Below are 15509 nucleotides of genomic sequence, written 5' to 3'. Positions count from 1 at the left end.
CTGTGTGACCCACAGATGTGTCAAATATCAAAGCCAGTAACTTCGGAGTCTTATCCGTATATGACATAACCAACTTGAAACACAAGGACTTTTAAGAATGGATAAGTTGCCTCATTCAACTCCGCATAGAAGAGACAAAGAGCTTACCTCTACCACCACATGACCACCCAATAGTGTACCATTTGCAAAAATATTGTGGTTTCCCACTTTGCAATCATGAGCAATATGAGAGGAGCCCATAATAAGGTTATTGTCACCAATGACCTGCCAAGATAAGTCTTCGCAGTGTGAGGCTTTAAAGCTTGAAATGCAAAAAGTGTTTTACAAATATGCAACTGCAAGCAAATATTCAAAGGCATTTGCAGAATTTTCAAGAACAAAATTCATCAGCCCTTTTTTACCGTCTGATCCATTGGCTTAGATGATCTATGAATGCTAGCATGTTCCCTGATGTCATTGTTGTCTCCAATATACAGGAAGCAGTCATCACCATCCTGTGCAATTAGAAACTTTAATGCCAATCAACCACTTTCAAAAGTCACCCAATGTTATCTATGAAATGAGAGTGATTGCTAACAAACTAAATTATATGTTTTAGTGAAAACAATTCAGAGAAGAAATCACCAAGTGAACCAATGAGGATAAATATCAGACTACACTGCAATTTAGTTTTCTCAAAAATCAGAGTCGAGGATCAATGAAAGAAAGAAAGAAAGAAGATATGTTAATGTCTACAAATGACCAAAGTACAGCAGGTTACAAAGCCCATGTAGGAGTAACTATGGCATCTGCAAAAAATCGAAAATCTAGATAAGTCGGAGAAACAAAACAAAATAACAATATAGAAAGGCAAACCAAAAACAATGAAGTAGAGACCAGTCCAGTGTGAGAGGTAAGAAGAGAACAAACACTCATGTGACAAAGGGAATTGGATGGATCACGTGCAAAAGGCCCAATGCAAAGGATTTTTATCTACATTAGAGTCAAAGGAACGTGTTGTCTCCTCAACTACTATTTAAACCCCAATAACTTGATGATGTATCTAAAAAATGGCCTGAGTCAAGAGGGCCAAGCTGGACTATCCTAAATGTTCAAAAAAAATCAATAAATGTGTGGAGATGTGTCCCGACATGTTTTTGATCATGAAGTAATTCTATTTTCTTTATGCTTCCAAAATTTACATCTTTATGTCTATTGTAATAATATTAATTTACTTATGTGTGTTGTGTTTTCAGGGGTCTACATATGCAGTGTCCCCATGTCCCAATGTCATGTGACTTAAGACTTCAGTAACTATTCAAGGCTTAATACTGGCTTCCTCTCCATAAATTTTTATGTTTCAAACATTTAACAGACCTTCTAATACCTATTCTAGAATCTTTTTTCTCCCAGTAAAACCCCATTACTCATAGGTCTAGAATCTAGATGACAAAAAATTCCAAAAAGATCTGCATCCTTCTGTAATCACAGACATTAGATGTTGTGATTTTTAAACTTCAGTGTTTATGTTATTCTTAAAGCTAAGATGTGATTACTTTCCTCCCACGAGATATTACTTTTATTAAAACTGGGAGCATTCTACATCGCTGTCATGTGTTAAGCTGGTCACTATACTTATATATGGTCTTAGTCAAGAACAGAAATATATATGAAGCAACACAATTAGTGAATAGGGTAGAATATACACACGACAGTTCATATCATTCTAATTGGGATGTGAAGTTTCCAGAAAAGTCAACCATAACAGAATTACAATGTGCTAGATCTTAGACTTTTGTGATCCATAATGATAATGAGATTGTCTTTCGGATTAATCACATCATGACGATTTGGTCGACGTTTCGAACCATCTAATGTGGTTCATCCTCGGGACAAAGGTGAAAAAATCAATCTTTCCAAATGTTTAAATAGCAGAGATGCATCCAGGTCCAGAGTTAGCCGTTATGAATTAGCCGTTAGGAATTAGCTGTTAGGAATTCCTAATAATTAATTCCTAACAGCTAATCCCTAACTAATTCCCAACGGCTAATTCATAACAGCTAACTCTGGACCCAGATGCATCTCTGTTGTTTAAACATTTGGAAGTTTGATTTTTTCACCTTTGTCCTGAGGATGAACCACATTAGATGGTTCGAAACGTCGACCAAATCGTCATGATGTGATTAATCTGAAAGACAATCTCATTATAATTACAATGTGGTAAGGCCAGCCTTTTCGATATAATACCAAGCAGAAAAAGAAATTGAACACAGATCGAGATCTTCTGTCCTTACCATTTTCAATAACAAAGTACAAAATAATGTATGATACTTGTTAAAAAACAGCCCGCAATATAACTCTTACTCTATATTTCAGATCTTGACATTTTACTCCAACCACTGCATGGTACCCAATAAAATTGTTGTTTCCAATAACAGTACGTCCTGGTAGATCAGAACCAACAACTGCACCACTGTTTGACAAAAATGCAACATAACAAATCAATCATATAAACAAGAAACCTTACTGATCTCTATGGTTTTGTGAACAATCTACAAAAATGAACTGGCATTCACTAAGGCATTCCAAAGTTCATAAATTTGTGTATTGTAGAATAGCAAACTTAAAATGCTACATATCTTTCTCCTTAAGAAACTTTATGCAATACGAGTGCATTGGTCCTATGGGCAACCCACGTGAGTAATACACATCCTTCTCCTAACTCTGTGTTTCCACTGATATGACAGCCAGGATGCAACTGACAACGATTTCCAAGCTTTGTTGCTGGACCCACAGTACAAAATGGCCCAATCATGACACCCTGCAAGTTGAGAATTTGTTCATTACCCCCTGTACAAAAGACAACGCATGAAGAATAATTTTTACTACAATACAGAAAGTCAAGGTTTCTTACTTCCTCATTTGTAGAGCAACTTCTTTTGACCATCCACAAAAATTACCCATTTGTCACTTGAATGAAAGAATGAACTTTTAAGTATGCAGTGATGTATTAAGAAGCACTCTTTCATTGTTTTCAGAGCAACAGAATGATAGCAAAACATAAAATTCTTATGAGGAGATTAATCAATTCACTAAAATCCCTCCTGGAAGGAGATTTCATGGGTAAAATTACAAAGTCGCAATTTCGTCACATTTTTTACTAGCTATCTGCTCAGTTTTACAGGACATTTGAAATGAATTTCATTAACATCCAAACAGTAATATAGTCTATAATAAGATAAGATAATTTTATTAATGTCCAACAAGTGACCACAAAAGTAGGTCAATGGGGCTGAAAAGTATATTTAGTATAAATACAATGTTCGAGTGCAAGCACCTTTATCTTTCATTTTCATCCTTTTACTTAAATTGTTAACATTACCATGAAATGACTCAGGATGTTTGAGAGTCGTTCCAACCTCACTGGATTTCATATGGAGAAAGTAGAATTTTAGATCTCACTCAAAATCCAGCAGACTTATCAGTTTTTCAGGATTTCATGATTGGAGGGATTGCAATGTTTCCATTGGATTTTGTCATGTACTATGGAACACGTATTTAATCAAGAGCACCAAGCCCGCTATGTACCTTGATGTTAGTGACATTGGTTGTTGAACTCCTCTATCACGACCCTACTAAAAATGTACCCATCACTCAAACAAAACCTTGACTTGACATGCTATGTTTTTTCTATCTCATGTTAAATGCTTAGAGGGTGATATTAATGACAGAGATCCCAAGATAGGCAATGATTTTGATGATATGTAGGTATTTGTTGTAGCGTGATTTTTTGGATGCTAGAGGCCATCTACAACCTATTTGTTGACGTATTTTCGATTTAGAGATGTATTGCACTCGATGCTATTTTGGTTATGTGCACCCTTACATGCTATATAAGCGTGATGTTATATGGTTTAATCCATGTTTTTATGCTTTTTATATCTGATTCATCATTCCACAAGATTTTGTTGACATATATACATCAAAATATATAAAAATTTGCTCCTAACATGGGAGCTTTTGAAAATGTCGCTCCCTACTCCTTCTTCTGCTCCCACTCCCAAGCAACCTTGTATAAGAACATGAAAAAGATACAGTGATACAAAACACTAAGTGAGTTTGTCCAAGACTGGAAAGGTGGACAATCCAACCCAAGAACCTGTCAAGAAAAAGAGGGTGGGAGAGAGAGAGATAGAGAGATCTGATGATGAGGTCGATAATGTCAGGGTCTCCTGAGTCTGATGGGTGAGGGTGTCGGGGCAAACTCGGCACTGGTTCACTGTCGGAGTCCTCTGGAACCCTTGGGGATCCCGTCTGTATGATCCCAGCTCTATAAAATGTTAATTTCTATCTAGAATAAAGTTCTGCACATTTACAGATATCAATTGTAAGGAAAAGATAATCTTAATAATCAAAAACGCAATGTTCCACCAAGGTTCCGGGACGAGGGGGCGCGAGAGCGGCCTATGCAAAAGCTCCCTACCATTTTTTAGGAAACGTGGGGGAGCATCAAGGTCTTAAAAATTTATAAATATAAAATATAATTTATTAATTGAGTCCACTATGACAATTTGGTTTGAATTGAAAAGTTGCAAAGCATGATCATTGATATGAATATCATTTGACATTATCCAAATTTATAATATCATATAAAATAATAATTTAAAATTCTAATTCAGCTTGGTCAAATTCTAATTTAGATTTTGGTCAGACAGAGGGAGAGCTTCAGCTTGATATGGTAGCCACTGAATTCTGTGAAAAGGTAAATGAACAGATCAGGAACATTGCATTGGTAGTAGAAGGGACAACTACAATGAGTTGTCCAGCTGTATTGGATCCAACAGCTAGAAAGTTTGTTATATTATATATAATATAGACAGTACACCATATGCTGAAAGAAGAGTTTTAGTTCCAGGAGAGATGAGAAGATCACATGAAAGAGTTTCTGACAGTTTACTATCAAATGACATTGACTGCAGGATGACCATCTGCGAACCAACTTGGGTGACCAACGATGGCATGGATAATTTGTCTACCTTATTAGAGCAATGCCATGCAGTTCAAACTTCAAACTAGCAGTGTATTTCAGGGGTGAAAATAATTTTCAGACCTGAGAATTCAAGCTGAGCAACTGTGCTCTATGTAAATTTTGTAACTGTATAAATTCATATATAACGACAGTTCCTGAGATTTCTTGCTGCCCATAGTATTTTGTCATGCTTGCAGTAAACGCATATTAGTCTATAGTCCACCCAATTATTTCCCACATGACATAGGTGCTGCTTCCATAGTTTGTATGTCAAATGTCATGCAAATTAAAAACACAAACTGAATGTCTCATATTCTTTGCCTGTCACTCCAGTTATCTCCCCACTATAATCCAGCCATCACTTGAGAAAAAAAGGAGAAGTTTTAAAAGGGAAAATTCATGTACATGCTATATGGTCCAGCAAATTTCCATGATACTAACCCTCTAAAATAACGCTTGTTGAAACCAAAAGACAGCACAAGACGTTATCCCCATACAGAACATGAGTAGCTTTGTATCACTTTAGGTCTATTAAATCATAAACTATAAGCTAGGCCATTTTTTGGGAGCGTGGGGAAACGTCCCCTCAGGGAAGGGAAACGTTTCCTTGGCACGTCCCCATGAGTTTCCTCCATTTTGGGAGTGTCGGGAAACGTCCCCTACTCGTCCCCAAGTCCCCAGAGTGCGGGGGAGCGAGGAAACTAGACCCCTAGGGGGGGGCGAGTCCTTGTGGAACACTGCAAAAACATTTCCCACAAAATTCCAAGGAAAACAGAAAAAGTGGATATGTCAATGTGAGATAGCAATAGAGTTTTCCTGGCAATGGCTACTGCTTCTTGATGTAGTGGGATTGTTGTTTTTCAATCTCTTATTCTTTAGCTTTGTCTTGTCAATTATTCATTGTCTATGTTGCATACTATACTAGTCTAATCACATAGACTTTGTCATCCACCATGAGCACCTATGCAGATTGGTTCTCTGTAATGTTCCCAAATTTTGTGCATGCAAATTTGCAAAATCACTTGGGAATTTTGCAATTTTGGAAATAATTAACAAGGGGACTTAAATTTGCCTAAGGAGACTTTATTAAAGAAGGAGAAAGGATGATATTTCTTAGGCAAGTTGGATGTCACTTTAACTTTATAAAGTGGAGTATCATAAAGTGACTTTATAAAAGTGAATTTAATAAAAATAAAAAAATAAAATAAAGAGAGAAAAGGGAAGGTAAAGATGAAAAGACAAAAGGGAAGGCGAAGATGAAAAGGCAATCCTAAACTCATTAAAGAAGGGAATTGAGGAGACTCTAATTCATTCCGACATTGTGTGAGTTTGAAGAGAAAACTCTTGGAGAGAGTTAGAAGAAGAAGCTGAGGGCTTTGGAACCCTAGCTGCAACAGCAAACTTCGGTGTTGCGACGATACTCCCTAGTCTAAGAGTGAAATCACTCAGATTTCACTCTAGAGCTTCAATGGTGAATGAATTTGCTGAAAAATATTGAGGTACTCAAGCTTTATCAATTGTTTTATATCCTTATACTGTATCTCCTACTTTGTCGACAGGCTGGAGAAAGAATCAGATCTGTTTGTTTGACAGGTTGAGAGAACCACAGCTTCAAGCTCATCTGAACGGGCCGATTTAGTACCCAGACTTCATACTGCTAAAGAATACGATTTTTTGGGTCATTTGAGGAGCCATGGCACCACTGTACGCTGAAGTTTTTTGGGACGAGTTTATGCCACAAACCCTGGTCCAAATGTTGATAAGGGAGGGGAGGTTGTCTGCTCAAATAAGGGGCCAAGTATTTTACTCTCATCCTTGTCAAATCCACATCCAAAGAGAGCACAATTTTTGGACTGTAATAAGACTGCATTTGTACACACAGTTGGGTAAACGCAGTACACCAAGGGACATGCTTGCTGGGTTGATTCGAATCAGAGCCAGAGATTATCCCTTCTGTGCGTGTATCAGTCCCCATTGCTTATTTTCTGAGTTGCATTGGAGTTAATGATAGCTGATATGGCCGCTGTTAGAAGAAAGTGGGCACTGAAGCTTCCAGAGGAGAGTTTCGTAGTTTGTCTTGGTCACTGAGATTTCAAGCAATAATTTCTGGGTTTTTTCTTGGTTGTTGGGAGCTGAAGTCCACCAAATAACCCATTGTATTCAGTTCTGCTTGCTGGAGTAATTATCAGATTCTACTGTTCCTATTTTCTATCTGTATATTCAAATTTCAAGGAAGAAGAGACTGCTTGTGTGATAATGCAATTTACATATTGTTATATATCAACTGTGTGTTAAATTCTGGGTCTGATATAAAGGTTTTTGAAGTCTGTTTTAGTGCTTGAGCACTGTATAATTTGTTCTGGAAAAACAAAATTAAAAGATACACCTACAGCAGTTTGCATGTGACATGTTTGACAAAATTTCTAGCTGAAATATTCACTGAAAAAACTCAGTAATATTTGCTCAATTGGATAGTTTCCTTGTTTAGAATCTTACAGTGGTGTCAGAGCCCTAATCTTTGGCTCAGCCTGTGGGAAACCCTCCATTTTATGACACCATAGCATGACTCTGGCCAAAAGTGGGTGATATCAAGGGGAAAAATTCCAAGACCGGAATTAAAGGCTAAAGGTAACTAAGAGAAATGCTTCCCACTCAAAAATTCGAAAATTACAGTCAAGCTTTCACAAAAGTGACAGAACTTATAGAGGCTTGGGTCCGGTCAGAGAAAGCAAGAAAGGAAAAGGAAGGTTGCAGACTCGAAGATAAATCAGTGACCACAAACCCGGAAGAATGTGGAGAAGGATATGAGGTTGGCCTCCCCAGAGATCATCCTCAAGATGGTGATGAAGCACTATGCAAACCCATAGATGATTCTTTGACAAATAACAGAAACAGAAAAGATCAAATTTCGCCAGGGAAATGTTGATTTAGTTTGTCAACCATCTGTTCATGCATGGGATGTAGATGGCACTAAAGCTGAAGATTGCTCCATCATTGTCGAAGAAATTATTGCTATTCCACTGCAGAATGACAGGACACTTGCCCAAAGATTAAAGAAGGACAAAACTATGAAAGAGGCTTTTTCCAATTCTTGTAATGTTGGTGGTGACAAGAGCAGAATTGGAAAGATAGACAATGGCAGAATTGGCCTAGCAGTAAATAAATTACTGTCTACTGATGTCTATAATATTGGGCCTCAGCATATCATGGGAAGCCTCATGGATCATATTCTTTTATTTACAAATGAACCACTTCTATCATATGCAGCAGAAGAGAGGCAGAAAGGAATTTGGACAGCCATTGTGTTTGATCGAGGCAAGAATAAGGAGGTTGGCATGGTACAGGAGTTTTACGAATCAACCTTAGGTTATGAGTTTGCCAATGAAATACAATTCAACTATTTGTCTGAAGAAAAACACCATAAGTATATTCACTGGGTTTCCATAGGGCCTTCCAAAGCAAGTCTTTAAATGTTTTAGCAGACTTGGAAAAAATGGCAGATGAAGCATTGCACCCTACAGCGTTTAATTACAGTAAAAGAATGCCAGGTCTTAAATCGGAGCTAGAAGGTGACAATGATCTGCAGAGAGAAGTTGGTGGCTATGAGAGTGTGGTTGATTTCCGACCTATTGAGGATGTTGATGAGGATCTTCTTGAAGCCTTGAACAGGCTACCAAGAGGAATGGTTCCAGGTGATTTTTTGGATGCCATAGTAGTTGGAGTAGACTTGCCAATAAAGGAACTTGGAAGATAGAGTGCAGGAAACAAACGCCTCTGTGTAATTACAAGTGCTCAATCCTTGATAAAAGAACCTGAAGAAGGAACAAAAGATGACCAGGTAGACATAATTGTTAACCAGATGGAAGAGCATGATATCCAACTTGACATTGTAATTTCCGACAGAGGATGCCTGAACGAACTAAATCAAAGTTATTGTATGAAAATCTTTCCTTTTAAACAGATTTTCGAAGCAAGCACAAGCAGAAGTGATAGTTGTTGAAAGTTCAACCTCACTATTGGGTGCTGTGGAATCCAGGAACATTTTTCCAGTAACTGTATTCAGAGGTAACTTGGAGCTGACTCCTATGATGAGAATTCAGGTGTGGGTTTATAAGAAGACCAGGAAAGAAAGTATCCCTCCTTTAAAGAGATATTCAGACATGGCACCTCCAAATGATCGAAATGCAACACGAGAAGTGAAGGTGGATGTTGTGTACCAAGGTAGGGAAGATCCTGACAAGAAAATTCCTCCAAATCAAAGGATCAAGGGTTTTCAGTATGGACCATAAATGGCTCCTATTTCCACTACAGAAGAAGAAGCACTCAAATTCAAGCCTAAGAAGGGCCTGAAGCTTTTGGGCTTTACAGATGCATCAAACATTATGAGGCACTACTATATGAGAGATACAAATATTTTTATCGCAGCACCAGGTAATACCGTGGCCATTTTTACAGTGGCCAAGGCAATGCAAACAACAAAGAATGTTTCCATTTTGCATTGTGTGTGGAGGAAAGGACAATCAAACGTTGTGCTTGGTATTTTGACCCCCAACATATCTAACACAGACAATGTTATGCTTGACTTGGTGCCCCCTAGAAGAGAGGAGGCAATGAAACCGGAGCTAACATTGAATCCCATTTTTGAGCGGTTCTACAGTTTTCTTCATTCAAAACCAAGAAGATCAGATGTTGATGTGCCTCCAATTGACTATGTTGTTAAGAGGATAATTGAGCATGACCCACAGTTGTTTGCTAAAAAAGAACTTAAGAGGTTTCGCAGCCATTTCCAATTGAAAAAGAATCAAAAGACAGAGAAGGTCTCCAATAGATTTTGGAGGGGCAAACCATTATTATCTGAAGAACCAGCAGGGAAAGATGCAGAAGATAATGTGCACAGTGGCACTGGCATCTCCTTCGATAGTCTTGCAATAAGGAAAGCAGAACAAGTTGGAAGATTGACACCAGTTGCAGATACTTCCATGAAGGTTGATAGAACAACTACTCCAGCAGGCATAGTGGGTTCATCAATACAAGAAATTACTGAGCAAATGGGGTTCAGTTGTACAAAGGCATTCAACAGGTGGATTTGGGATCCTGGCATAGATATGCAGATTCTGGATCATTTACAACTAGAGTTTCCCAAGTGTGTGTGGGATCCGGGAATACAGTTCCAATCCAAGTCACAGGACACGTCCTTAGGGTCTCGTGTCCCGTATTTTACATGTCGGACACGAAACGTGCCCTAAAACATGTCGAAAACGTTTTTCTTCATGTCCTCCAATCGAGACATGTGCTTTGGACATGGCAAAAATGTGCCCTAACATTTTTGGCTCTTAGGACACGTGTCCCATGAAAAGTGACATTTAAAACCCACAACATGGTTTATTTTTGGGTTTTTTTATCATTGTTCATCGTCGAAGTCGAGTTTGCTCGCTGCCGAAATCAAATTTATTGTGTAGTGTGAGGAATTCCATCATATTCGTGCGAAATTCTCACTTCACATTGAGAGCACAATTCACAACTTCACATCAACCTGGACCTGGAGATGCAGGAGACGAGTGTTCACGTGCTTTGCTAAGAGTTTGGAGCACTTAAATTTCTTGTAAGTTGTGTTATAGTCTATGGAACTTAACTTTATTATACACCAATGACCACATTTTATGACCAATGGCCACGTATAGATCGTGCGTTGAAATAAAAGGCCACCTCCTCGTCATGTGCTCACTACTCACTACACCTTCAAGGTCTAAAGGGAGGGAAAGCTCAATTAACGCTCTAGTCAACAATGAAGTTTGAACACATAAATTTATAATTTATAAACTACCTTATGTGAAGTTTGAACATGATCGAACCTGTTTGAAGTTAATAACAGAAGTTATAACATGAACAATGAACATTGAACTGTGAACATCATTGATGTAGTAAATTAATAAACTAACTAGTAAATTACTAAATAGTAAATAGTGTATACTAAATACTAAATAGATATCATCATGATTCATATCTATATGGATCAGGCACTATATTTCAGTATTTTTTTAATATATATATATATATATATAACATGTCCCTCGTGTCTTGTTTCCAAGGTCGTTGTGTCTCGTGTCGAATACTCGTATTTACGTGTCCTCCGTGTCTCGTGTCATGTGACTTAGGTTCCAATTGCTTGAGGACAAGCAATTTTTGACGGGGAGGACTATAATGTTCGCAAATTCTGTGCATGCAAAATCACTTAGGAAATTTGCAATTTTGGAAATAATTAACAAGCGGACTTAAATTTGCCTAAGGAGACTTTATTAAAGAAGGAGAAAGGATGATATTTCCTAGGCAAGTTGGATGTCACTTTAACTTTATAAAGTGGAGTATCATAAAGTGACTTTATAAAAGTGAATTTAATAAAAAAAAATAATAATAATAAAGAGAGAAAAGGAAAGGTGAAGATGAAAAGACAAAAGGGAAGGCGAAGATGAAAAGGCAATCCTAAACTCATTAAAGAAGGGAATTGAGGAGACTCTAATTCATTCGGACATTGTGTGAGTTTGACAAGAGAACTCTTGGAGAGAGTTGGAAAGGAAGTTGAGGGCTTTGGAGCCCTAGCTGCCATAGTAGACTTCGGTGTTGCGACGATACACCTTGTTTGAGAGTGAAATCACTCAGATTTCACTGCAGAGATTCAATGGAGAACGAATTTCCTGACAAATAATGAGGTACTCAACCTTTATCAATTGTTTTATATCCTTATACTGTATTTCCTACTTTGTCAACAGGCTGGAGAAAGAACCAGATCTGTTTGTTTGACAGGTTGAGAGAACCCATGGAGAACCACAGCTTCAAGCTCATCTGAACGGGTCGATTTAGTACCCAGACTTCATACTGCTAAAGAATACGATTTTTTGGGTCATTTGAGGAGCCAAGGCACCACTGTATGCTGAAGTTTTTTGGGACGAGTTTATGCCACAAACTCTGGTCCAAACGTTGATAAGGGAGGACAGATTGTCTGCTCAAATAAGGGGCCAAGTATTTTACTCTCATCTTGGTCAAATCCACATCCAAAGAGACCACGATTTTTGGACTGTAAGAAGACTGCATTTTGTACACAGAGCTGGGTAAATGCAGTACACCAAGGGACATGTTTGCTGGGCTGATTCGAACCAGAGCCAGAGATTATCCCTACTGTGCGTGTATCAGTCCCCATTGCTTATTTTCTGAGCTGCATTGGAGTTAATGATAGCTGATATGGCCGCTGTTAGAAGAAAGTAGGCGCTGAAGCTTCCAGAGGAGAGTTCCGTAGCTTGTCTTGGTCACTGAGATTTCAAGAAATAATTTCTGGGTTTGTTCTTGGTCATTGGGAGCTGAAGTCCTCCACCAAATAACCCATTGTATTCAGTTCTGCTTGCTGGAGTAATTATCAGGTTCTACTGTTCCTATTTGCTATCTGTATATTCAAATTTCAAGGAAGAAGAGACTGCTTGTGTGATAATGCAATTTACATATTGTTATATATCAACTGTGTGTTAAATTCTGGGTCTGATATAAAGGTTTTTGAAGTCTGTTTTAGTGCTTGAGCACTGTATAATTTGTTCTGGAAAAACAAAATTAAAAGATACACCTACAGAAGTTTGCATGTGACATGTTTGACAAAATTTCTAGCTGAAATATTCACTGAAAAAACTCAGAAATTTGTGGTCAATTGGATAGTTTCCTTGTTTGGAATCTTACATTCTCTTGGAAAAGCTGCTTGTCCTCCTTACATATTTGTGAGTATGCTGGGAACAAATAACAACATTACTCATCGTCCACTGCCTTCTTGCACAATGTTTGTGTGTTTCATTCTTTACATAGAGTCTTGACAATTGTCTACCTTTCCTTTTCACTTTTGAACTGCCATGAGTTGGTCTGGACTCTGGATATGAGCCATCAGTAGTTTCTGGAGTAGTGAAATGCTGGCCTTCACAAAATCTCATCGTTACTAATTTTATTCTTGACAAAAATCTCCTCAAATCACCTTATCTGGCACCTGTTTTCTTCACCATAATAGTGCTTGGATTCTTCGATCTGTCCTTTCAGAATATATTTCAGCTCTTTTATATTAAAACATGACAGGATATTTCTAGAAGCTGATTACCAAATTGTCCACCAAACTTTTAATCATGAATGTAGTACTTGGATGTTTCACTCAAGAATCTGATTTGTAACTCAGTAAGTTCAGACTCCAGAGACCCCCCCTTTTCAGGTGCCTTGCAAACAATAAAAGATAATTGCCTGTTTTCGTCATGCATGCTTCCATATAGATCAGAGACCAGTTTCAGGCCATTGAATTTCATAAGAGGCATTGCTTTTGGTCCAATGATGGTAAATAATCTGTTTATCTTCATATCCTTATACATATCTTGAATCTTTAAGTGTGAATCTATGGTTGCAAATCAATATGCATTCTGTCTTTCCATAGTGTGTGTCTTTCCATATTTCTTAGAAGTTGTGTGTCTGCTTGGCTTGTCAACTACTAGGGACTACATATGAAATCCCTCTCAGATTTGAATGCTCCGGTGAAAACCATGACAAGTTCGAGAGTCAGAACTATTAGTTTACAAGGTTGAAGAAAGGCCCAAGGGTATATAGTATATCCCTCTCAATCTCAACGATGCACCCATAAGGGACAGCAATATCTCAATGGATGATGTTTAACTTTAAAAAATATGGATAATCTCCTTTTAATGAAATGTGAATGAGCATTTTTTTTCCAATTCTTTTACAACATTGATGTTTTAAAGTATGTATTACTTTTATTTTTAATTGCGTTCATCTTACTTCTATATTTTTTGTTTATTTTATATTTTAGATAAAATATTTAGTATTTTAATATATGATTTTTTTCTAAATATAAAATTATAATAATTAAATATTTTAATTACTTTTCTTTCTATTTATATAGATTTATTCAATTAGATTTAACAAACTCTTTTTAGATATTCAATAAAATGTGAATAATTATTTAGTCTACCAAAATCTTCCTATACATTAACTTTTTTCAACAGACATTAATCTTGCAGTATAGAGTTATTTTGAATTTTGAATTTATGTTATATTTTAAATAAATTATTTAATATTATATTAATTGATGTTTATTTTTTAAATATAATAATTACCATATATATATATATATATAAACCTAGTGGCAAACCTCATCCAAACCTTATTGGAAAATTCGAATTTGAATCGAACTTAATTGTTGCCGAACCGAAACTCAAACCAGAACCGTGTGACATAGCTCTAGATCTAAGGTATTCCATATTATATTCAACGTAGGAGAAAGGGGAGTCCTCTTGTGCAATGGAAAATACCACTTTTTAAAATCATAGGGGTGAAGTAGTTTATCAAAACTCCATCGTCACTCTCTCCAAATCAGCCCCTTCATCAGAATATTTATTTTAAACAGACCCTCCATAGGAATTAGCTTCTGGAGATCCTGAAGAGTCAATCTGTCAAAGGTAGGAAAAGCCTATATCACGCTGATGTCCTTCACTCTCCTATTTTTGTACTAACGACACTTGTTAACACACCATTTGCATCTGAAAATCTAAAGGTTAAATCAGCACTTTGATGAGGTTTAATGCAGTCTTGGGCACTTCATCTGAGTCTACTTTGAGCATTGTTTTGATGGGAGGTATTGTTGGGCTGACCTTGTTAAACTATGCTACTTTGCTCCTTCAAGGACACCAGCACATAGGGTCTTCACAACTGCCCACTACTAGCCTCTCTGCTGCTCCAAAGATGGCCAAGATTAGGGCTTGGAGGCTGCCCACTTATCTTTGATTCAACCCTCTGTCAATCACAGAACTAGGGCACAATGACAGCCCTCTTATCATCAATCCTCCACCCTTGAGGTCAACGAACTAGGGACCAAACAACCTGCCCACTAACAACCCAATTTCTCTCCACAAAGGACTCTACCTAGGGCATCCAAGCAACTCTCTAACAGCCCTCAAAACACTGATCTTAGGCTACTTTACTTCTGCTGTTCAAACATATTAAACAGCCCTCTACATCACCTAGCAACACATCAACACGGAAAGACATTAACATACCTCTAGGACACCATAATCTGTCCTCAATAATCAACACTGTGCATGCACTAGATCTGAAGTTTTCAGCCCTGTCTAGGGCTTCCTGTAGCAGCAACAGGACTATTCCAACTCGGCCTCAAACTCCTCAAACACTTGCACAAATCCTCCTCTACCAGCCCTCTGCTCATGCACTAAAACTTGGCCCTTTTCTACAGCTGTTCCAAAGCTAAATCCACCTCAGTTCTGCTCCCAAAGAAGGGATCGGCCCTCCTGCAATAAACAGAGTATAACTCAGCCTGCTCACAAGGAATTTGCACCCTACCATTACAGAAATCTGCCCAAAGAACTCGGCCAGCAAACTGCCCAAACTCGGCCCTGTCCAACACAAGAGAGATGAGAACTTCGACCTCTTCTTCACATGGAAAAGGCTCCTAAAG

At 37.7% G+C, this 15509-nt stretch overlaps 1 protein-coding gene and 1 pseudogene across 1 annotated transcript in view; one reads left to right on the top strand and one right to left on the bottom strand.

Annotated features, from left to right (window-relative positions):
- Positions 1 to 15509, bottom strand: part of LPXA (bacterial transferase hexapeptide repeat-containing protein) — a 136859-nt gene that overhangs the window by 52099 nt on the left and 69251 nt on the right. The window contains exons 4-7 of the mRNA XM_089415735.1: positions 2676 to 2800; positions 2344 to 2452; positions 402 to 494; positions 148 to 264 (exon numbers count right to left, since the gene is read on the bottom strand). Of these exons, the coding sequence (XP_089271861.1) occupies positions 148 to 264; positions 402 to 494; positions 2344 to 2452; positions 2676 to 2800 (444 nt within the window). The remainder of the gene's footprint in view (positions 1 to 147; positions 265 to 401; positions 495 to 2343; positions 2453 to 2675; positions 2801 to 15509) is intronic.
- On the top strand, positions 8502 to 10254 carry LOC149258681 (ATP-dependent DNA helicase 2 subunit KU80 pseudogene; annotated as a pseudogene).

The sequence above is a fragment of the Pinus tabuliformis genome, chromosome 6 (genome assembly GCF_031772625.1).
Source record: "Pinus tabuliformis cultivar Carrire ecotype Pingquan chromosome 6, CPIR1, whole genome shotgun sequence".
Taxonomy (NCBI): Eukaryota; Viridiplantae; Streptophyta; class Pinopsida; order Pinales; family Pinaceae; genus Pinus; species Pinus tabuliformis.
This window is presented reverse-complemented; position numbering and strand designations above follow the sequence as displayed.